The sequence below is a fragment of the Hirundo rustica genome, chromosome 3 (assembly GCF_015227805.2).
Source record: "Hirundo rustica isolate bHirRus1 chromosome 3, bHirRus1.pri.v3, whole genome shotgun sequence".
In the NCBI taxonomy this organism is placed as follows: Eukaryota; Metazoa; Chordata; class Aves; order Passeriformes; family Hirundinidae; genus Hirundo; species Hirundo rustica.
In genome coordinates, this window is record NC_053452.1 from 111,973,779 (window position 1) to 111,991,118 (window position 17,340).

At 42.8% G+C, this 17,340-nt stretch overlaps 1 protein-coding gene across 3 annotated transcripts in view; it reads right to left on the bottom strand.

Annotated features, from left to right (window-relative positions):
• RUNX2 (RUNX family transcription factor 2) overlaps positions 1-16,231 on the bottom strand; it is a 157,599-nt gene extending 141,368 nt beyond the window's left edge. For 2 of the 3 annotated variants that reach the window (XM_040058755.2, XM_040058757.2), the window contains exons 1-3: positions 15,357-15,656; positions 8,298-8,454; positions 2,197-2,301 (exon numbers count right to left, since the gene is read on the bottom strand). In XM_040058755.2, coding sequence (XP_039914689.1) covers positions 2,197-2,301; positions 8,298-8,454; positions 15,357-15,656 — 562 coding nt within the window. Of the gene's footprint in view, positions 1-2,196; positions 2,302-8,297; positions 8,455-15,356 lie in introns of all 3 variants that reach the window. The other variant, XM_040058756.2, reaches the window with a different exon arrangement.
• Positions 16,232-17,340: the final 1,109 nt, after the last annotated feature.

The following is a 17,340-nucleotide window of genomic DNA, read 5'->3' on the forward strand; positions in this document are numbered from 1 at the left end:
ATTCCTTGGACAGTTACTACCCAACTAATGTATCTACACAAGTGCAGGGTCTCTAAGAAGGAAGATTAGTGAAAACTTCAGTGAAATTCCCGGAGCTAACTGGAGCTATTTCCCTACAAACTCAAATTTAGTAATGAGTCATTCCAGAGATTAATCAGAAAGACTTGAAAGTATAAGACTGTAGTATTCTACCTAAACATTAAAATACAAATGGACATTCAAGCTCAAATTTTACTCTCTTAAAAAAAAAAAAAAAAAAAGAAAGAAAAAAAAAGAAAAGAGGGGGAGAAAGAAAGAAAATAAAAATATGAAGAAGGACAAAATAACTCCATGTAGGCCATAAGAAGTCAGTTACTGAGCATTTCTAGGCCCAGCTATTCAAAGATACCAGCAGATGGGTATCAGATACAGAGGTCCTTTAGGTCAAAATAAAAAATTCCAGCAGAACTAGGAGATCTTGTTAAGTTCTATGAACACCAACTAACTTTCAATCCTCTGACCACCAAAACATCCCCATGCCAGCAGGGTCCCTTTCTGTGCTGCGCAGAGTAATCCACACTACTCTCCACACCTCACTTTCAAACCTATCTGCTCTTCTACCACTGTCGTGTCCTCTGCCAGGAGATTTCCTCTTTTGCAGATGCTTTGATACATGGAAGAAGCTGTCAGATGGGAACGGCTAAATGATACAGAACTTATTCCCTGCTTCTTACTTCATGAATGCAGCTTCCTCAGTGTCCTCCAAGTAAGTTACATGGAGCACCAGATGCAAGTGAAAATTAAAAATAGGAACTGAGTCACAGAGAGAAGACAGAACAAAAAAACCCCCTGCTGTAACATCAGGACACCTCAGCTGCGAGCAGGTAGCACCACAAGTATGCACCTAATGAAACGTATCCAGAGCTATTTGCTTTTTCTTAGCTGTTCTTCAAGGTGAAACTCTACAGCCAGGACAGTTCTTACAGGGAGCATTTCAGTTCCCACCACGTTGTAAGAGGAGGTGAGTCTGCAGCGTGTATTGGCACGAGAAACACTTAACTGCATGAATTCTGTCTACATCTTTCTACTTCTGTCTTTGTGGTATTTTAAACTAAACACCATGAAAGCTCCTTGAAGGTCGCGTTTGTATGAGCAGATCAAAGGCAGAATAATTATTTGAGATGCTTCCATTATAGGGTTTCTTTTAATGTGGTTATTCATCAAATAATTCTTAATCTCCAAGTGTAATTTAAATAACGCTATACCTGGCTAATCCAATCAATTTAGAGTAATTTCTAGTTAGATTAAGAAAAAACTGCCGAACTAGCTCATCAGTGATACCCATATGAAGTGAGACTGGTTACCAGCTAAATGTGCTAGACAGAGAGACAGCCAGATAAATCCTAATGGATTAACCAGACTTGACTGTATCTAAAAATAAGTGCTACCCATAAAACTGCTAGAACATGACAAAACACAATTGTCATAAAAATACAGCCCTTGCAAAATAGATAAATCATGGCAAATAGATTCTTAGTGAGCTTGCATGGCTATGAGATAAATGTGCTGGGTGAAAATCTGCTGGACTATGTTTTTAAAAAAATATTTTCTGTGCACAAATAAGAAACAAAGACTATGCTGTTGATACACCACTTTTTTGTCTTTCTTTGGCCCCTGGGGGTCTACAATGAGTCCATAGCTGAAAACCAGCTTGAGGTCTGATGAGATTAACCAGGTGCATTAATTATCTGATGGCAAAAGAATTTAAGGGCAAACAAAAAGGCACTATATGATATGCTTCCTCTCTATGCTAGGACTGATCCTGAAAGATCAGACTCCAGTTTTGTTCTAAATGTCTTCAGCTGGAAACTTACAGGAGTTCAGGGAATGCAGCACATTGCAGGATTCTATCTACTGTGTCTAAATCAGATTATATATAAGTACAGTGGGGTTAGTTCTCATTTACACTGGCAGATAGTGCATCAAGACCTTGATGTGAATGAGAATCAGGTTTGGGATTGCCCAAATTCAGCCAAGCACTTACGTGAGTGTTTAATGCAAGTATGTGTGTGGTCCAATAGACTCCAAATTAAGCATGCGCTCACATATTTTGCTGAGCAAAAACCAGTGTTTGACAGATATACATATTTCATTTACAGATCTCTGCTAAACAAAATAAAGCAGGCATAAGAGCAAAAAGAAGAATATAATACTCACTTCTTGGCTCCCTCGGCCCATCCACTGTAACCTTTATAGCTCTGTGGTATGTAGCGACTTGGGGGGGATTTGTCAGGACAGTTATTGTCAAAGTAAAGCTCTTCCCTACAAAGGGAAAAAACAACGAGGAATGAGTGATTACAACATGAAAACAGTCACATGCATGTTCAGTAAAGAATCAGTTTAAAATTATTCCCTGTCGTTACCACAATCGTGAAAATTAAAAACATAACTGACCATAGGAGTTTTCCTCCCCTTCAGTTTTACTCTATGTCAAGAATACGTCCATGTGTTGACAATCTAAATGTTTCTTATTTAATAATGGGTCATCATACAATGACAGAACAAAAGTGATTCACTGCTGAGGACAAGCCAAATTCTTTGCTGCATTGAAAGTGGTGTAAATCCAAAGCAAGTCAGATAATTTAAAAATTTACTCCAGTTTCGCAGCTGTGTGACAGAGAGCAGAATGTGACCACATGTTATTTACTTCACACAGTTTTATCATTTCATTTGTTTGACTTGCCTACAATAAGATGGGGAAAGAATATATTTTCTTCCCGGGAGATGTTTTAACAGTGAGTCGGTGTCTCTGTCCTTCATATGATGATATCATTATTATGGAACACGCCTTTTTTCCCCACACATATTCCATCTACGAAATACCAAGAAAGCCCCCAACTTTCCCGTGAGGGTGAGAAATGTCTGTGTGCACGTACTTTGCTATCGTCAGTCTGCATTGTTGGGGTTGTTTTGGGGTTTTTTTTGTTTTTTTTTTCACTTTTCAAAGCTCGAATTCAGACAGAGATTGCACAAGACCATCCATAGCCTTCAGCTGAATGAAAACGTTAAAAAGAAATAAATAAAGGGAGCTGCCTGCATCTGAGCACACATTCTCACAGGCGCTGGCCCCCGTTTGGGAGACTCACTGACAGTTGTAATCTGTTAGATATGCAACGGTTACTCATGTCAGATAGTCAAAACTGAAAACTGTTTCAAGACAGGAAAAGGTGGGCGTACAACAGTGACTCAATAAAACAGTCAGCAATCTTTGGCCTTCATGCTCATTTAAGCTGCTACTTTACCAGACACTTAAAGCTCTTTTTTTTTTTTTTTTTTCCCCTCCTCCCTCGGTGTATTTGTGCATTTTTGCTGCTAGGGCTTTTCCTCTGGCTGAACTCTGAAGGCATTCAATCAAGGCACAAATCTTAAACTATATGTAACAGCACAAACTTAATGTAGTTTTTTCAGACCTAATATAGAACAGCTTATATATAAGGCATAATACAGAACAGAGCTTTGGCTGTCAAATCTAGTAATTGGTCTTTCTTTCTAGTCCAAGTCGTATATCCCCGAACCTGCCTGAGACATGCATCATTTATTATCAGAAGCGCAACTTCAAACTGTTTTGGCTATAATTTTCATGAACTAGAATGTGACATGGATTTTTTTTTTAAAGGAAATATAACTGTCATTTAGAGTAAAATGATTTTCCAGGTGAAGCTGCGCTCCAGCTGTGCCCAGCTCCCTGGGAGATGCAGGTTAGAGGGAAGGTCAGGACCCTGGCAAATAGAATTATAGAATGGTTTGAGTTGGAAGGGGCCTTAAAAACCATCTTGTTCCAACCCCCCATGCCAGGACAGGGACACCTTCCACTAGACCAGGTTGCTCCAAGCCCCATCCAATCTGGCCTTAAACACTTCAGAGATGGAGCATCCAGAGCTCCAGAACCTGTGCCAGTGAGTCACCACCCTCACTGCTTCTTCCTAATATCCAATCTAAACCTGCCCTCTGTCAATTTAAGCATGCAAAAATCTCAGGATGCTGAATTCTGTCCCAGTGGCACGGCTGAAGGTGGCTTTTCCCATTTTCCCTGGGAAAAGGATTACTTCCTAAATCATCATAGAAGCAGAGTTAGGTGTATTTAGAACGTCCAGTCTTTGTCCAGTCCTGCCCACCTGCTGTCCCAGAGATGAACTGTGTGCCCTGCAAGCACAGGGTGTGGGCAGCCTTCACACATGCAGCAGCAGCGTTACAGTGCCTCCACACTGCTTGGTTAGGGCTGAGAAGCCTGTCCGTGCCTTTTATCCCACTCCAAAGAGGAATTCAGCCCATTGCAAAAATATATATATAGATCTCCAGGCTCAGGTTTAAGGCTTCCTTTGGCACCAGCTTACCATGTCAAAAAGTTCTGACCATTAAATTGTATGCTGATGACATTCAGATCACAGTAACCCCTAGATGATCAGTAGAATACTACTGGTAACAAAGATACTAAAGGTGCTTTTCCATACACGTTTGAATGAAGAATTTAGCCTTTCATGCTATTGTTCTCTTTATACATCAAATCCCTATAAATGTCCATAATGACAAAAAACAAAACAAAACAAAACAAACCTCAATAAAATATACTATTTGTAAAACCTTGCAAAATCATTCTGTAGTAAAAAACACTGCAATATTTTCTATACTAAATATATCTCAACAGAATACAGTGGCCATAAAAAATACACTACTTAATAAAAAGAGCTACATCTGGACCTTGACAGTGAGAATTTTTGAAGTGTCACCTCTCAGCCAGCCTGAGCTGAAGAGTAAGCAGCTAAATTGAGAGGGAAATTGGTTTTGTTCCCTAACTGGCATTTTAAAAACCAAAGTGTGGATGAAGTAGCACTGACGAAGCCCCCTCACACTCCATAAACCACAGAGCCCCTCATTGTGGGGGGCTGCACAGCCCTGCCGAGGCACTCCAGAGCTTTCAAGAGATGATTTACATATTACAGATTAAGAATGAAATAAATTTTTAAGGTCCCCTGTTTCAGTGATGCTGATGCCTTCCACAGCTATTTCACAGCTATTCCTCCTCAGCTACAAAATCCTTTAATGCACTTTTTATCACCTTTCTTTATTGCCCTTAGTCATTTCAACTATCCACTTTCAGAGGCTACAGACTAATTGTAGCTCTCTTTTATTAAATTCCCCAGCCAAGCAGTCATCTGGCACTATTGCTTCAGTGTGTCTAAACTGTGCATTCTTTGTTATTCACACATGTGAGCCGAGCTGACACAGAGGAGGACGAGATGGACATATGCTGAAGCACAAGGCAAACCCCAGAAAGGAGCTTGAAAGGAGACTCGGCAGCTTGTGTGTGCGTGTTGCATATTTTTTCAGTTAGATGCTAATGTGATTAAAGTATCGGGACACAACAAAATTAAGGTTATGATCCTTTGCTTATTGAAGACAGGAATTCTTTCTTCTCTGTGCTGTGGATGGGGCTTGTAAAAGTGGGCTACCACCTGAAAACCACATACAAACAACTGCTGCATTTGCATCAAACACTCCAGTTACTTACTCTTATGAATTCAAAAAAGGCGCTTAAGAGAAATTATGCAAACAGAAACGTGAAGCTTCTGTCAGGCAAACAAAATGAATATGTATATAAATCGGGTTTCTCCATTGAGCCATGGGAAGCAAGTAAAGACGTGGGAGAGGAGGTGAAGTGGTAAGTTGATGATTCAGACTTCACAATCAAATTTAGAGATACGGAGATCAAAGCACGAGCTGCTTAGAAAGATGTAAATCTCAAGTCAGGAACAGGTGTGTATTAGTTTCTTGCCACCGAAAAATGATTTCTTTATTAGTTTATTTTTTCCTGTTCTACTTCAGGACTTGTATTTACTGATATTTGTCTATGTAAGGATCTTTTTCACTTCTGTTTGCAACTACTGATTTCTTTGTCTGCTATTTTAAGCAGAGTTCTAAAAATCTATCATTAATGATAACTCTTTCTCCTCTCTTTCTCTCTCTCTCTCTCTCTCTCTCCCTCTCTGTTCTAAGTCTGGAAGACAAGTCTGGACCAATTTCTCCATCCTGCCTCTGGCAGGAGAATGCAGCATTTCAGATCCTCCACCGAGTCCCGGCTGCTTCAAAGGAAAAGCCTTACTTTCTTCCGTTAAGATCATAAGAAATATAGGGGGAGGGGGTCAGCTCTGTTTGGACATAATTACACTTCATCAAAAGAAGCTTTCTTCATCTTCCATGCGTGAAAAGTCTGCAAGCAGTTAAGTCTGTCTTTTTTCTTCCTTTTTTTTTTTTTTTTTTTTTTTTTTTTTTTTTTTTTTTTTTTTTTTTTTTTTTTAAATATAAAAATTGCTATTTGGGAAACTAGCCAAAACTCAGAAAGCCAATATAGTAAAACAGTGCACACCCTTTGTTTTTCTTTGAAGTCTCTTAAATAAATATGTTGAGGGTTTGAAAAGTATACTATCACTTTTCCATAGATTCTACCCAGATTGATCAGAGAAAAAGTCTATTCCAAATCTGCTAGATAAAAATATAAATTAAACTACTGGAACCAAATTTTAGGAGCTCTGTGTTTGTGTCTGTATCTGTATCTACTGGGGCTTTAGGTCGTCTATTTCATTTCCTATGCTTTAATAAAAAGTATATATCATAGGTTTCAGATTAAATCCTCAGATCAGAGGTAGTGCATCACATTTCAGTCCTTCTTCAACACTACTAAAAGGCTGATACACTACTGAATTTCTACTGTAAGGCACCAATAGTGATGGAGCCAGAGAACTTCCAAACCTAATCCATCAGCAGAATAAAAAAGCAAACTGATTATTTAAAGAAAAGAAGAGAAATAGAAGAGATAGGCAACACCTTATTCACAGGGGGAATAAACTCCATATTTATGATGTATTACTGTTTGTAAAATTATTGTAAAGTTATTCTCTATTATTTATACTTTTTAAGTTCTAAAATGATAAAGAGAATTTTTGGCTAGGTAATTAAAATAAAGACTAGTCACTGTAAGTCATGCCTATGGACTCACTTTTACAGAGCACTTGTAAAAATGTGCTGATGACTGATTTGGACTCTCTGGGTCTCTGTCATACGTTTAATATTTTTTTTTGACAAAAACTCTTTCCTTCTGCAAGATGAATTCCAACTGCTTTCTAAAAAATATTACTGTAAAATTTGCCTTATTGCTAATTTCCCAGCACAATTATTCTGCTTCTTTTGCTTTGTTTTTCCCCATGCAGGGCTAATACTTTAAATACATAAAGGAAAAAATATATAGGTTGAATCAATGACTGATACATCACCACCCTGAAGACTCCTGCAACAAGAACTGCAGTGCTAGCTTCCTTTGAGCTATTCTTTCAATTATTACCTGAAGTTTGAAAGCTGCTGTGTGACCCTTAAAGAGGAATTCTTGCAAATTTGTAATAATTACAAAAACTTTCTGTAAGTCCAGTGCAGTTTGCAGATTATAGGAAACTCAAAGAGCTGGAAGGCAATGACAGCATCTACATCTTAAATAAAAATAAATTAAAAGAATGAAAAAAAAAATGAATGTCATTTAAAGTAAAGGTTAAATTTAGTTCATGCCCAAGCTTACCAGCAATTCATAAAAAGTCAACCAGCTTACTGAAAAGAAAAGTGGGGGTGATTTTCACAGGTTATCAACGGTTTGGTTTAAAGGGCAGAAAAGCCACTAGCAAGGTTTCCACCAACAGCTGTTAAGCCTTGAAAGATTTAAGTCCCTAAAGAATACAACCTCTAGAACATGCGATATGCAAAATCCTCCTAATTACAGGTCTTCTACAACAACTTCAGAGGCGGCTCTGCTGCTAAGGGGAATTCTCCACCTCTCACTGCCATGGCCCGAAATACACTCCCCTGACTCTGCATAACCTGGATCACAAATACTGCCTTTTCCTTCAACCCTTCCTGTGTGATTCAAACAGGGAAGCAGGTACTCCCTGAATCATTTTTCAAAACCTCTCTCTGATAAAAAGCAACAGAGACTCCTAACTTGCTTTGTGCAAATGCTGAAGTTTGACAATAAAATATGTGTACATCACTCCAAAAAAAAGACTGACAACCTGAACAACGTGGTCTAGTGGAAGGTGTTCCTGCTTATAGTAAGGGGTTATAATGAGATGAGCTTTAAGGTCCCTTACAAACCAAACTATTCTGTGATTCTATGAGCAAATGATTTAGGGGTTAATCAATATTTCATTGTAAACTAAGTTTGACACCTAGCCATCGTTTTTCATGTCATTACAAACACACAAAAGGCAGTGGCCTACCTCTTCCACTTCTGCCCACAAATCGTAAGTCATTAAATCTGGCCACCTGGTTCTTCATCACGGCAGAAGCGTTTCGCAGCTCTGCAGAGTAATTCTCATCGTTTCCAGCCATGACGGTCACCACCGTCCCATCGGGCACTTCTCCTAAGGCCACCACCTGTAAAAACGGGGAGACAATCACGACTGGTGAAGCCACACTTCTGGAGGTGTGTGCTCCCCTCCCAGCTCTGCAGGCTGCCACACTCGTGAAGAAGCTCTGTGGTGAGGAGTCTGGTACTCGCTGTGCACAGAACAAAGTGCCACATCAAACACAGAAACAGCGTGTGTTGTCTCCGTTTCCCAGAGCTTCTTCATTGTTGCATTTCTTCAGAAACGCTCAACCTCCTTATGCTGAGTGCACGCTTTAATGCTTTCTGAAGGACAACTTTGTTCTTAGCAAGCAGGGAGCAGCGAGAGGACACGAGGCAAGGCTTGTATCTGTAAATTATGCACAGGAAAGCATTTAAAATGGAAAGTTAGAAATTAGTATTAGCAGCCTTATAACCCAGATTAATTTCTCTTCTGGTTGTACCCATCACCCTGACCCCTGAGCTCCTTAGACTTCAATCTGTGCATCCACCCATCCCAGGAGAGGCACTCGGGGCACCAGCAGGCAAAGCTCTATGCCCAACAGGCTCTATAATGGAGCACTTTATGGCTGGAATTCAAACTCCTCATGTGCAGTATAAAACAAAGCTGTATTTCCTTGCAGGCATGTAAATTTTCATAGCGCCTGCAAGAGTCACATGTGGTTAGTGCTGATACCTCCCTCAAATTCCAGGATGGGTGAACAGAAGATATCAAAGTATTTCATTTCTCCTTACGTTCCAGCTACCTGATAGTCTCCCTTTCATGCTTCAGTGGTTGTGCAGTGCTCCAACATCTGATTAAATAAATGTCATGGAGCAGACTGCTTTTAATTTGAAAGTACCAGGAATACCTACAGTGTTAGTGCTTTGTGGCTTCTTAAATCAAAAATAAAGTTAAACAGGAATGCTAAGCTACTAGGAAGAAAATATACACACAGGGCAAAAATGTCCACAAAAAGTATTAATAAAATAACCTCCTTTTCCCCGGCTGGCTAATTCTGATGCTGAAAATAAATTTATAACAAGAAGAGATTCAGAAATATTGCATGCCTGAGCCAGAACTTGAAAAAAATATCTTAAGCTACAAAGCCTCTCCCCTTTCAGTTGCTACCAATTTACATGGTCAGATATGACTTTTTATATTAGTCAGAGTAATTTATTCTGTCTCCTGAAATATATATTACATTTTGTCATATGGCCTTTCTGAAATGTCTTATCCATAAATGATTCTGGCTGAAACTAATAATTGCAGGTTGCAGGTGATATTAATTCAGTGGAAAGAATGAGGAGCCCTGGATATATAGAGAGACCATTATGTGGTCCAGTGAACTGTGCAATGTTTCTCTAAAACAATAAAGAGGAATTACAATCATATAGAAATAGGCCATATAACTGAAAAATATAGCTTATTTTATTTAAAAGTAATGTTGAAGAAAAATAAGCAAGTGAAGCTCAAATGCTGTTTGAAAAGACTTTAACTGCTTTTCTTTTTTTGTAAAAAACATCAGGTAATACCACCCAAAACTAAAAGCAAAGTTTTGCCACAAACTACTGTGAGGTCTTCAGGTATCTAACAAAGATTTTACTTTAAAGTCACATGAAAGTCCCTGAACATAAAAACAGGAACCACCATTGAGGCTAAGATCTGAGGTCCCAATGACTCTTTGCCTTGGGTCTGGCAGCAACCAGGTCCGATGGCTTCAAAGCCAGGTGTAAGGAATAATAAACAATAATCAAATAACAAATAATAATCTGATGAACAGATTACAGAGACAACTCTAACCATTAACAAATGGATACTGGCTTAAACTGCGAAGCATGAAGCTTGAGACTAGTTATAAACCACTCCTTTCCCAGCCTGGAACAGACCACGTTATCTCTGGACAGTCTTGTCATGCCCATCAGCATCCCAGGGAGTTGCGCCCTACACCTTTTATAACTCACAAAACAACAACAAAAAATCACACTAACTCCAGAAATGCAAAGCACCTGAGAGCACAGCAGGAGGCACAAGGCTGCCAAGGGCCTGGGAAGAGGGAGTGAGGTGTCTGAAGCCTCAGCTCACCTCTTTCTCCCCAGCTACCCGCAGAGCATCAGGCAGCGCCATCACAGCCCCGTCTCAGTCCCAAACCCAGGTACAGCTTATAACACCTGGCAGGAGGGAGCAAAATCCCTTAAAAGGCTCCCCTTTGTCCTCTGTTGCTTTTCAGAGCTTTCCTTCCTGCCCTTTCCACTCGATGTCAGGTCAATTTGTCAGCTTAGCCATCAGCCCAGAGCTCCACGTGCCACTGCTGTCGCTGCGCGATCGCAACTAATCAAGAGCTGCATCGTTACTGAGAAGCCTTGGATGCAGTATCACTGTTCATCTACTTAAGAGAGGACCAAAGGACAAGAAAAACTGAAATCAGAGACGAAAATAAAAACTTTGGCTTATAAAATAAAGCCCTATAACATGGGAAGCTCCCGTGCCACATAACAGGAGTAAAAGGCTTATTCTTTTCTTACTTTGATACTTTCTTGCCACAAAACAGCCTAAGAATATTGCACACCTACATAGAAGTGCTGGGTAGAAAAAAGCTTTGCAAAACAAGTTTGAAGCTTCGAAAAGTACCCGTCATTTTGAGAATTTTCAAAAGTAATTGTACATACTGAAAGACTGTTGGCATAAACCCTGATTTGGTGATTTTATGCCACGTATCAACACAAAATTAATTACATATTCTTAGAAAGAGGATAGTAAATGCACTGCGAAATGAGTAAATACTGTGTTAAAAATTAAATATTAGACGTAGTCACAGTGCATATTCCTTCCCTATCCTTTAATACTCAGTATCTTTACTATTTTAAAATCGCTATTTTCCATATTAAGCTCCCTACACATTTTGGTGATTAAAAGTAAATTTTGCTCCTTTTTTTTTTTTTTTTTTTTCTTTCAACTAGAGCTCAAAAAGGTACATGAATCCCCTAAATAAAACCAAACCAATTCCTATGAGTTGAAAATAACGATGTGTTTTTTGCATAAGACAATTCTGGTTAGGCAACATGTTTGCCCAGTTTCGGTCCAGTGGGATTTGAACCGGCCAAAGTATGTAGCCTGAAGACGGAAGTTATAAACACAAAGCAAAACTCCTATATGACAGCAGGTACTCAAACTTTGTGCAGAGTAAAATACTTGTCTGGAAAAAAAAAAAAATGGCCAACACTAGTGTACATGCTAACTAGCTCCTCTCAAACATTGATATCTGCCACTTCAAAAGCTTTCTTGCAAAACACTGAATTCAAACAGCCTCTGAATGTAAAATCTTCTGTATTGAGAATGCTTTTCCCAAACATTGCCAAAAGAGCATCTGATACTATTAAAAATATTTCAGTGTCCTGTAACTTAAAACAGAATAACTGATTCATGCTATTTTTTGTTTCAAATCTACATCTGGGCTCACAATTTATACAGCAGGTTTCAGCTTGAAGCTATTTAAAACAGCTGAGTTATAAACTCCAAAAATTGGGGTTTGGAGGGAAATGCTGACAGACCCTGATCTACTGTGTTGCTACTGGGAAAATGTTTTAGACTCCACATCCCATTTTTTCCCCTGCCTTTCAGTCCACTAACACTCTCTGCTGCTATTAGCATCATGCAGAAGTCACTTCTAACCTCTAACGTGGCAAGCTGGGTCTTTATGACTTGCAGTAAAACTCACACAGAGGGGCCAAATTCTGATGACTCAACTCAAAGTATTGCTGGCTACTGAGATTAAAAAGTGAATATGGTTTGGACCTGGGTGCACAATATCCATTTATTTTATTCTGAATATTAATAGCTAGACCTATATTAACAACTACTCATCTAATACTCTTCCCCACAAAACCAGTCTACACTAACAATCTTCTTAGCACATGACAGGGACTCCCTCCCTAGTGTGTGCAAATATTAATGTTTAAAATTCAAACCTAATGCTAAGCCAACACTATTTCAAAAAATTATAATCAAACCCAGCACTGTTTATAACATACTTCCTCTCCTGCATATGATTTATATGTTTTTTTAAATTAAAACAGTGCTATATCCAGCGTAAGTTTTTGCTCAAGATCTCTGCGAGAGAATTATGACACACTTAACACACCACTCAAAACATTATCATCAACGTATTATTTATTGCCAATAAAACTTCACAAAGTGTGTTGTCTGTGAGTTATTTAATTTTCAAGTTATTGTTCAGCTGAGATTTCTATAGCTCAAATCTGTCTCTTTTTTCCCCCTTCAGTGCTGATTCCCATTCTGGTGTAACACAATCAAGTGTTTCACTGTATGATACATGCAGCTCCTTTGGTCTAAAAGTACTCGGCAACTGCATGCAAGTTGCATTTGAAACACAAAATTGTGGGTTTTTTTAAATGCTGAAAAGCATTTCAAGTGAGTTTAAATTAATTTACAGGTAAAGAATGGCATATATAATTTTGGCATATTTTAAAAAGTGCATATTGCATATGAAAACACAGCTGCACCCACAGCAGTCGGGTGCAAGGGGCAACATGTGCCTCTGATGCATCTGAAAATCGGTCAGATCTGCACCTCCACGTCAGCAATCAAACATAGGACCCACATATAAGACACATATAAATACATATATTTGAACACAAAAAGATTGGGGAACAGTCTAATTCCTTGTCTACCTTTTTATCGCATGCAAGCATTCTTATTGTAATAATATTCTAAATACTTTAATATTTAGTTTAGATCTTTCCCTTATTCTAATGAGATGTGACCGCATCCTTTGAATTGCTGTGAGGTAGGAGAAGGCTCAGACACCTCAAATGAGAACAGCAATGTGAGCGTGATAATGCAACAGCTCCGGTGTCCCTGCTTTAAACTAAAACACCGACTTAATCCAGCGCTCAATTAGATTATAATCACAATTCTCTGAAAGCTCCTCCTCCTTACCCCGCAGCCCCTCTGAATCAGAATCACTGCGATCCACATGTAGAGAGCCTCTGAGTGCTACGCCAAGTCATGAAGTCTAAAGACACCCCATTTTCCTGGCATTTCTGCTCAGTCCCACCATCGTGTCCTGCACGAGCAGGCCCTGTGCAAAGGGTTCCTCCCGCAATTCCAGCGTCTCCAAGCTGTTCCCACACACAAGAGCACTTCAGCCAAGCCTCACCCGCACACCCGTAACATCTTCAAAGCAAACGTCCATCGTTATCACCACTCACTTTAACAGGGGCTCATTTAACCACTTTTACTCTTTCTTCCCGGACAAACAGCCATGATAACATGGCTGGCAGTCGGGAAACACAAGAAAAAGGGCGATGTTCTGGAACGCGCTGGGGGAGAGCATTCGCAAACTTTTCTGTCTTTTCAGGGATTTCCAGGTGTGTTATTCTTCATGGGAAAATGTGGATATGTTGAGACTCTTGCAGGGCCACCCCACCTCATTCTGATCCATGCCCTGCTCAGGAAGGCACTTGGGGACACCCCAGCCATTGCCCTCTCCCTACCAAACGCCACGGGAAGGAAAACTTTAGGGGGAACACTTGGAAATATTGCTAGAGGAGGAAAAGGGCTTGCTTTAAAGCACGCAATTATTGTTGTTATTATTGCAGGTTTTTTTTTCTAAAATCGTTTCCTCTCATTAGCGCGCCGTGGGGATGGAGACAGAAAATTAAAAGCAGCATCCTCAGTGCAGAGCGGGGTGGGATTTATTATGGAAATATGCGACAGTGCCAAGGAGAGCGTCTCTGGGCAGCCACTTCCTCGGTTGTCCACCAGGAGAAGGGAAGGGGCCCCGTGTCCCCCCGATTCAGGTGCTCTGTGTCCTCCTTTCCCAGGCCCATCTCTGCCCGGGCTGTTGGAGGGCAAAGCCCCGACCCCACTCAGCCTCTCCAGCCTGGCCCTCGGACTCCAGCCTCCCCCCGCTCGCTCCAGGGCCACCCCAAATCCTCCAGTCCCACTCCCCGGAGTGGAGAGGAGGAAGGGGCACCCCCGTGGGTCAGGGACTGGTTTCTCGAGGTGGAGGAGTGCCACACCTTGCTCCCGCCGTGGGCTGGGTCCCTCTTTCCCCAGGGAGGGAAAGCCCGGGGAGAGAGACTGTGGGGAGCAGAGGGTATCTCCCGGGGGGATGCCGAGGGGTGCCCCTGGGCTGCAGGGGGGACACGCCGGCAGTGCCCCGCAGGGATGGAGATAACGGGATGGCTCCGGGGGTGCGAGGGTGCAGGGGGGGGCGGCCAGAGCATGGGGGGCACCGAGGGCGCAGCAAGGGTGAGCGGGACACTGCAGCCACTGCAGGACCGGGAGAGGGGTGTGAGAGGCACTGGCGGGGGCTGCACTCGGGACGGGGCACAGGAGGCACAGCAGGACGGTGACAGGATATAGAAGGCACTGCAAGACTTGAACACTTTTTGGGGGAGGAGGGGGAATACAGGAGTCATTGCAGGATTGGGGGGGTCAGAGAAGCCTCCGGGGGCCTCGGGGGCACAGGAGGCGATGCAGGATGGGGGTGCACGGGCAAGCACTGCCGGACTGGGGGCGTGAGGGGGGCACAGGAGGCACTGCACCCCGCGGACCACCGGAGACATTGCGGAGGCAGGGGGTTTGGGGGGACACAGAGACCCCTGCGGGCCGGTGGGACGCTGAGATGTTGCAGCAGGGGGGCGGGGGGGCACAGAAACCCCTGCCGGCCGGGGGAGGACACAAACGTCCCTGCGGCCCGGGGGGCACAGAAGGCGCTGAAGGACGGGGCTGAGGGGTTGGAACTGCAGGACACACACAGAGAAATCCCTCCGGGCCGCGGAGCACAGAAGCTTGAGGAGGACGGGGAAAACCGGAGACACTGCGGGCCGTGGGGGGGAGGCACAGAAGCCCCTGCGGGAGGAAGGGCAGGGGGTGCGGGGGGAGCATCCCGGGCCGCGGCGGCTGAGGGAGGGGGTGTCTCACCTTGAACGCCACCGGGAGGGTCTTGTTGCAGCGCCAGTGCGAGGGCAGGACGGAGCAGAGGAAGTTGGGGCTGTCGGTGCGGACCAGCTCGGCGGGGTGGTCAGCGATGATCTCCACCATGGTGCGGTTATCGTGGGGGCGCAGACGGGGCACGGCGGCCGCCGCGTCCTGTTGCTGCTGCTGCTGCTGCTGCTGCTGGGCTACCACCACCGGGCTGACCTCGCTCATCTTGCCGGGCTGCAGGCTGCTGGAGGGGGGGCTGAACCTCCGGCTGGTGCTGGGATCTACGGGAATACGCATCACAACAGCCACAAGTTAGCGAATTGGGGGGCGGGGGGGGGGGGGAGCGGTAGGGGGATCGCTGGTAGAGGAGGCGTGTAGTGGGGGGTGGGGGTTGTAAAAAAAATATATATATATATCAAGCGAAAAAAGGGGTGAATGAAAAAGTGGAGGGGTGAGGATAAGGGGCAAAAAAGCAAATCAGACAAAAAATAAGAAAAAAAAAAGGGCGGATTAAACGCACGAGAAAAAAAAAATCTCAGTCTGTTTTTAGTTTGTTTTGGGTTTTTTGGTTTTTTGTTTTGTTTTGTTTTGTTTTGTTTTTTTAAAGAAGGATGGACGGGGCGAGGGGTGATGCCGGTCTGGGGGCGCCTGCAGCCTGGAGCAGCGAGGAGGCAGAGGCCGGCGGTGGGTTCGGGGCTGCCCCTCTCAGCACAGCCCGGCTGGAAACTGCATGGTCCCGGCTTCTGCCCAGCTGCAAAGCGCTGCTGCTTCTCCTCCTCCTTCCTTCCTTCCTTCCTTCTCGCACAGTCTCTCTGCTCTTTTCCCTCCTTCTAGCCACCGCTTCTTCCCTCAAGTGCTCGAGTTTCTTCCCTTTTTTCTTCTCCTCCCTCCCCGTCTTCTTTTCCTTTTCGGATTTTCCAAAGATTGTCTTGGGAGAAGTAGAACTCGCTGCTGGTTCAGCTTCCTGGGCTGCTGCTGCTTGTGGCCGCCAGAATCGTCGCGTAACTCAGCCCCGGAGAGGAGCGGAGACGAGGGGGGGTTCAGGGGAACGTCCCGGTTTCCTCCGAAGAAATCTTCCTCCTCCGGACACACACAGAAAAAAAAAAAAAAAAAAAAAAAAAAAAAAGGAGCGAACAAAAAGTCGCGCTGGGACAGAGGCGAGGAGCCGCCGGGTTCCCCCGCTTATTGCCTTTGGCTTCAGGAAGCGGGAGCTCGGGAAGGGGCTTGAGAAAAGTGGCTCCCCCCCTCCAAAAAAAAAAAAAAAAAAAAAAAAAAAAAAAAAGGCGCTCCCGAAGCGATTTCGGCGGGGAAACAAAGTTACTGGGGTTGTTGGGGTGAAGAGGAAAGTCACAGGGCTGACAATTAAAAGAGAGTTTTTAGCGAGTTCCTATCGGAGGATCAGGATTTAAAAAAAGTTGAACTTTCGGATTCCCAGGGAAAAAGAAGCGGGGATCATAGCTGAGAAAAAAACCCAATCAACACAATAAAACACCCCTCCTTAGGCTGATTTCTAAAATATGACCAAGCAAATTCTAGGAAAAGGCAGCCTCGGTGCAGCCCGGTCCTTCACATAAAGTCGCTGCTGGATCCAAGTCCGTTGAGTTGAATAGGCGAACAAAAATCTTGCTCTTTTTTTTTCCGCCCTTGATGAACAACAGCAGCAAAAAAATCATTAAAACGTCGCTTTGTTTGAGTTATTTTTCTTTCTGGAAAATCGGGTTAAAAATAATAATTATGAAAAAAAGCAACCAAAAGTTACAAACTTCTTTTGGGTCCCAAGAAGTTGAGGTCGGGGAAGATGAAGGAGCCGGAAAAAAAAAATAACAAACCCACGCCACAGTTTTTTTGTCCTGAATGTGGTTTTTGGAGGCTGGGATTTCTAATGATTAGGTTTTTGTGGTTTATATATACAGGACTCTCTGGCTAAGGCGATCATTATGCTGATGAGAGTCAGCAGCACGTGGTGCTTCAGTCCTCAGAC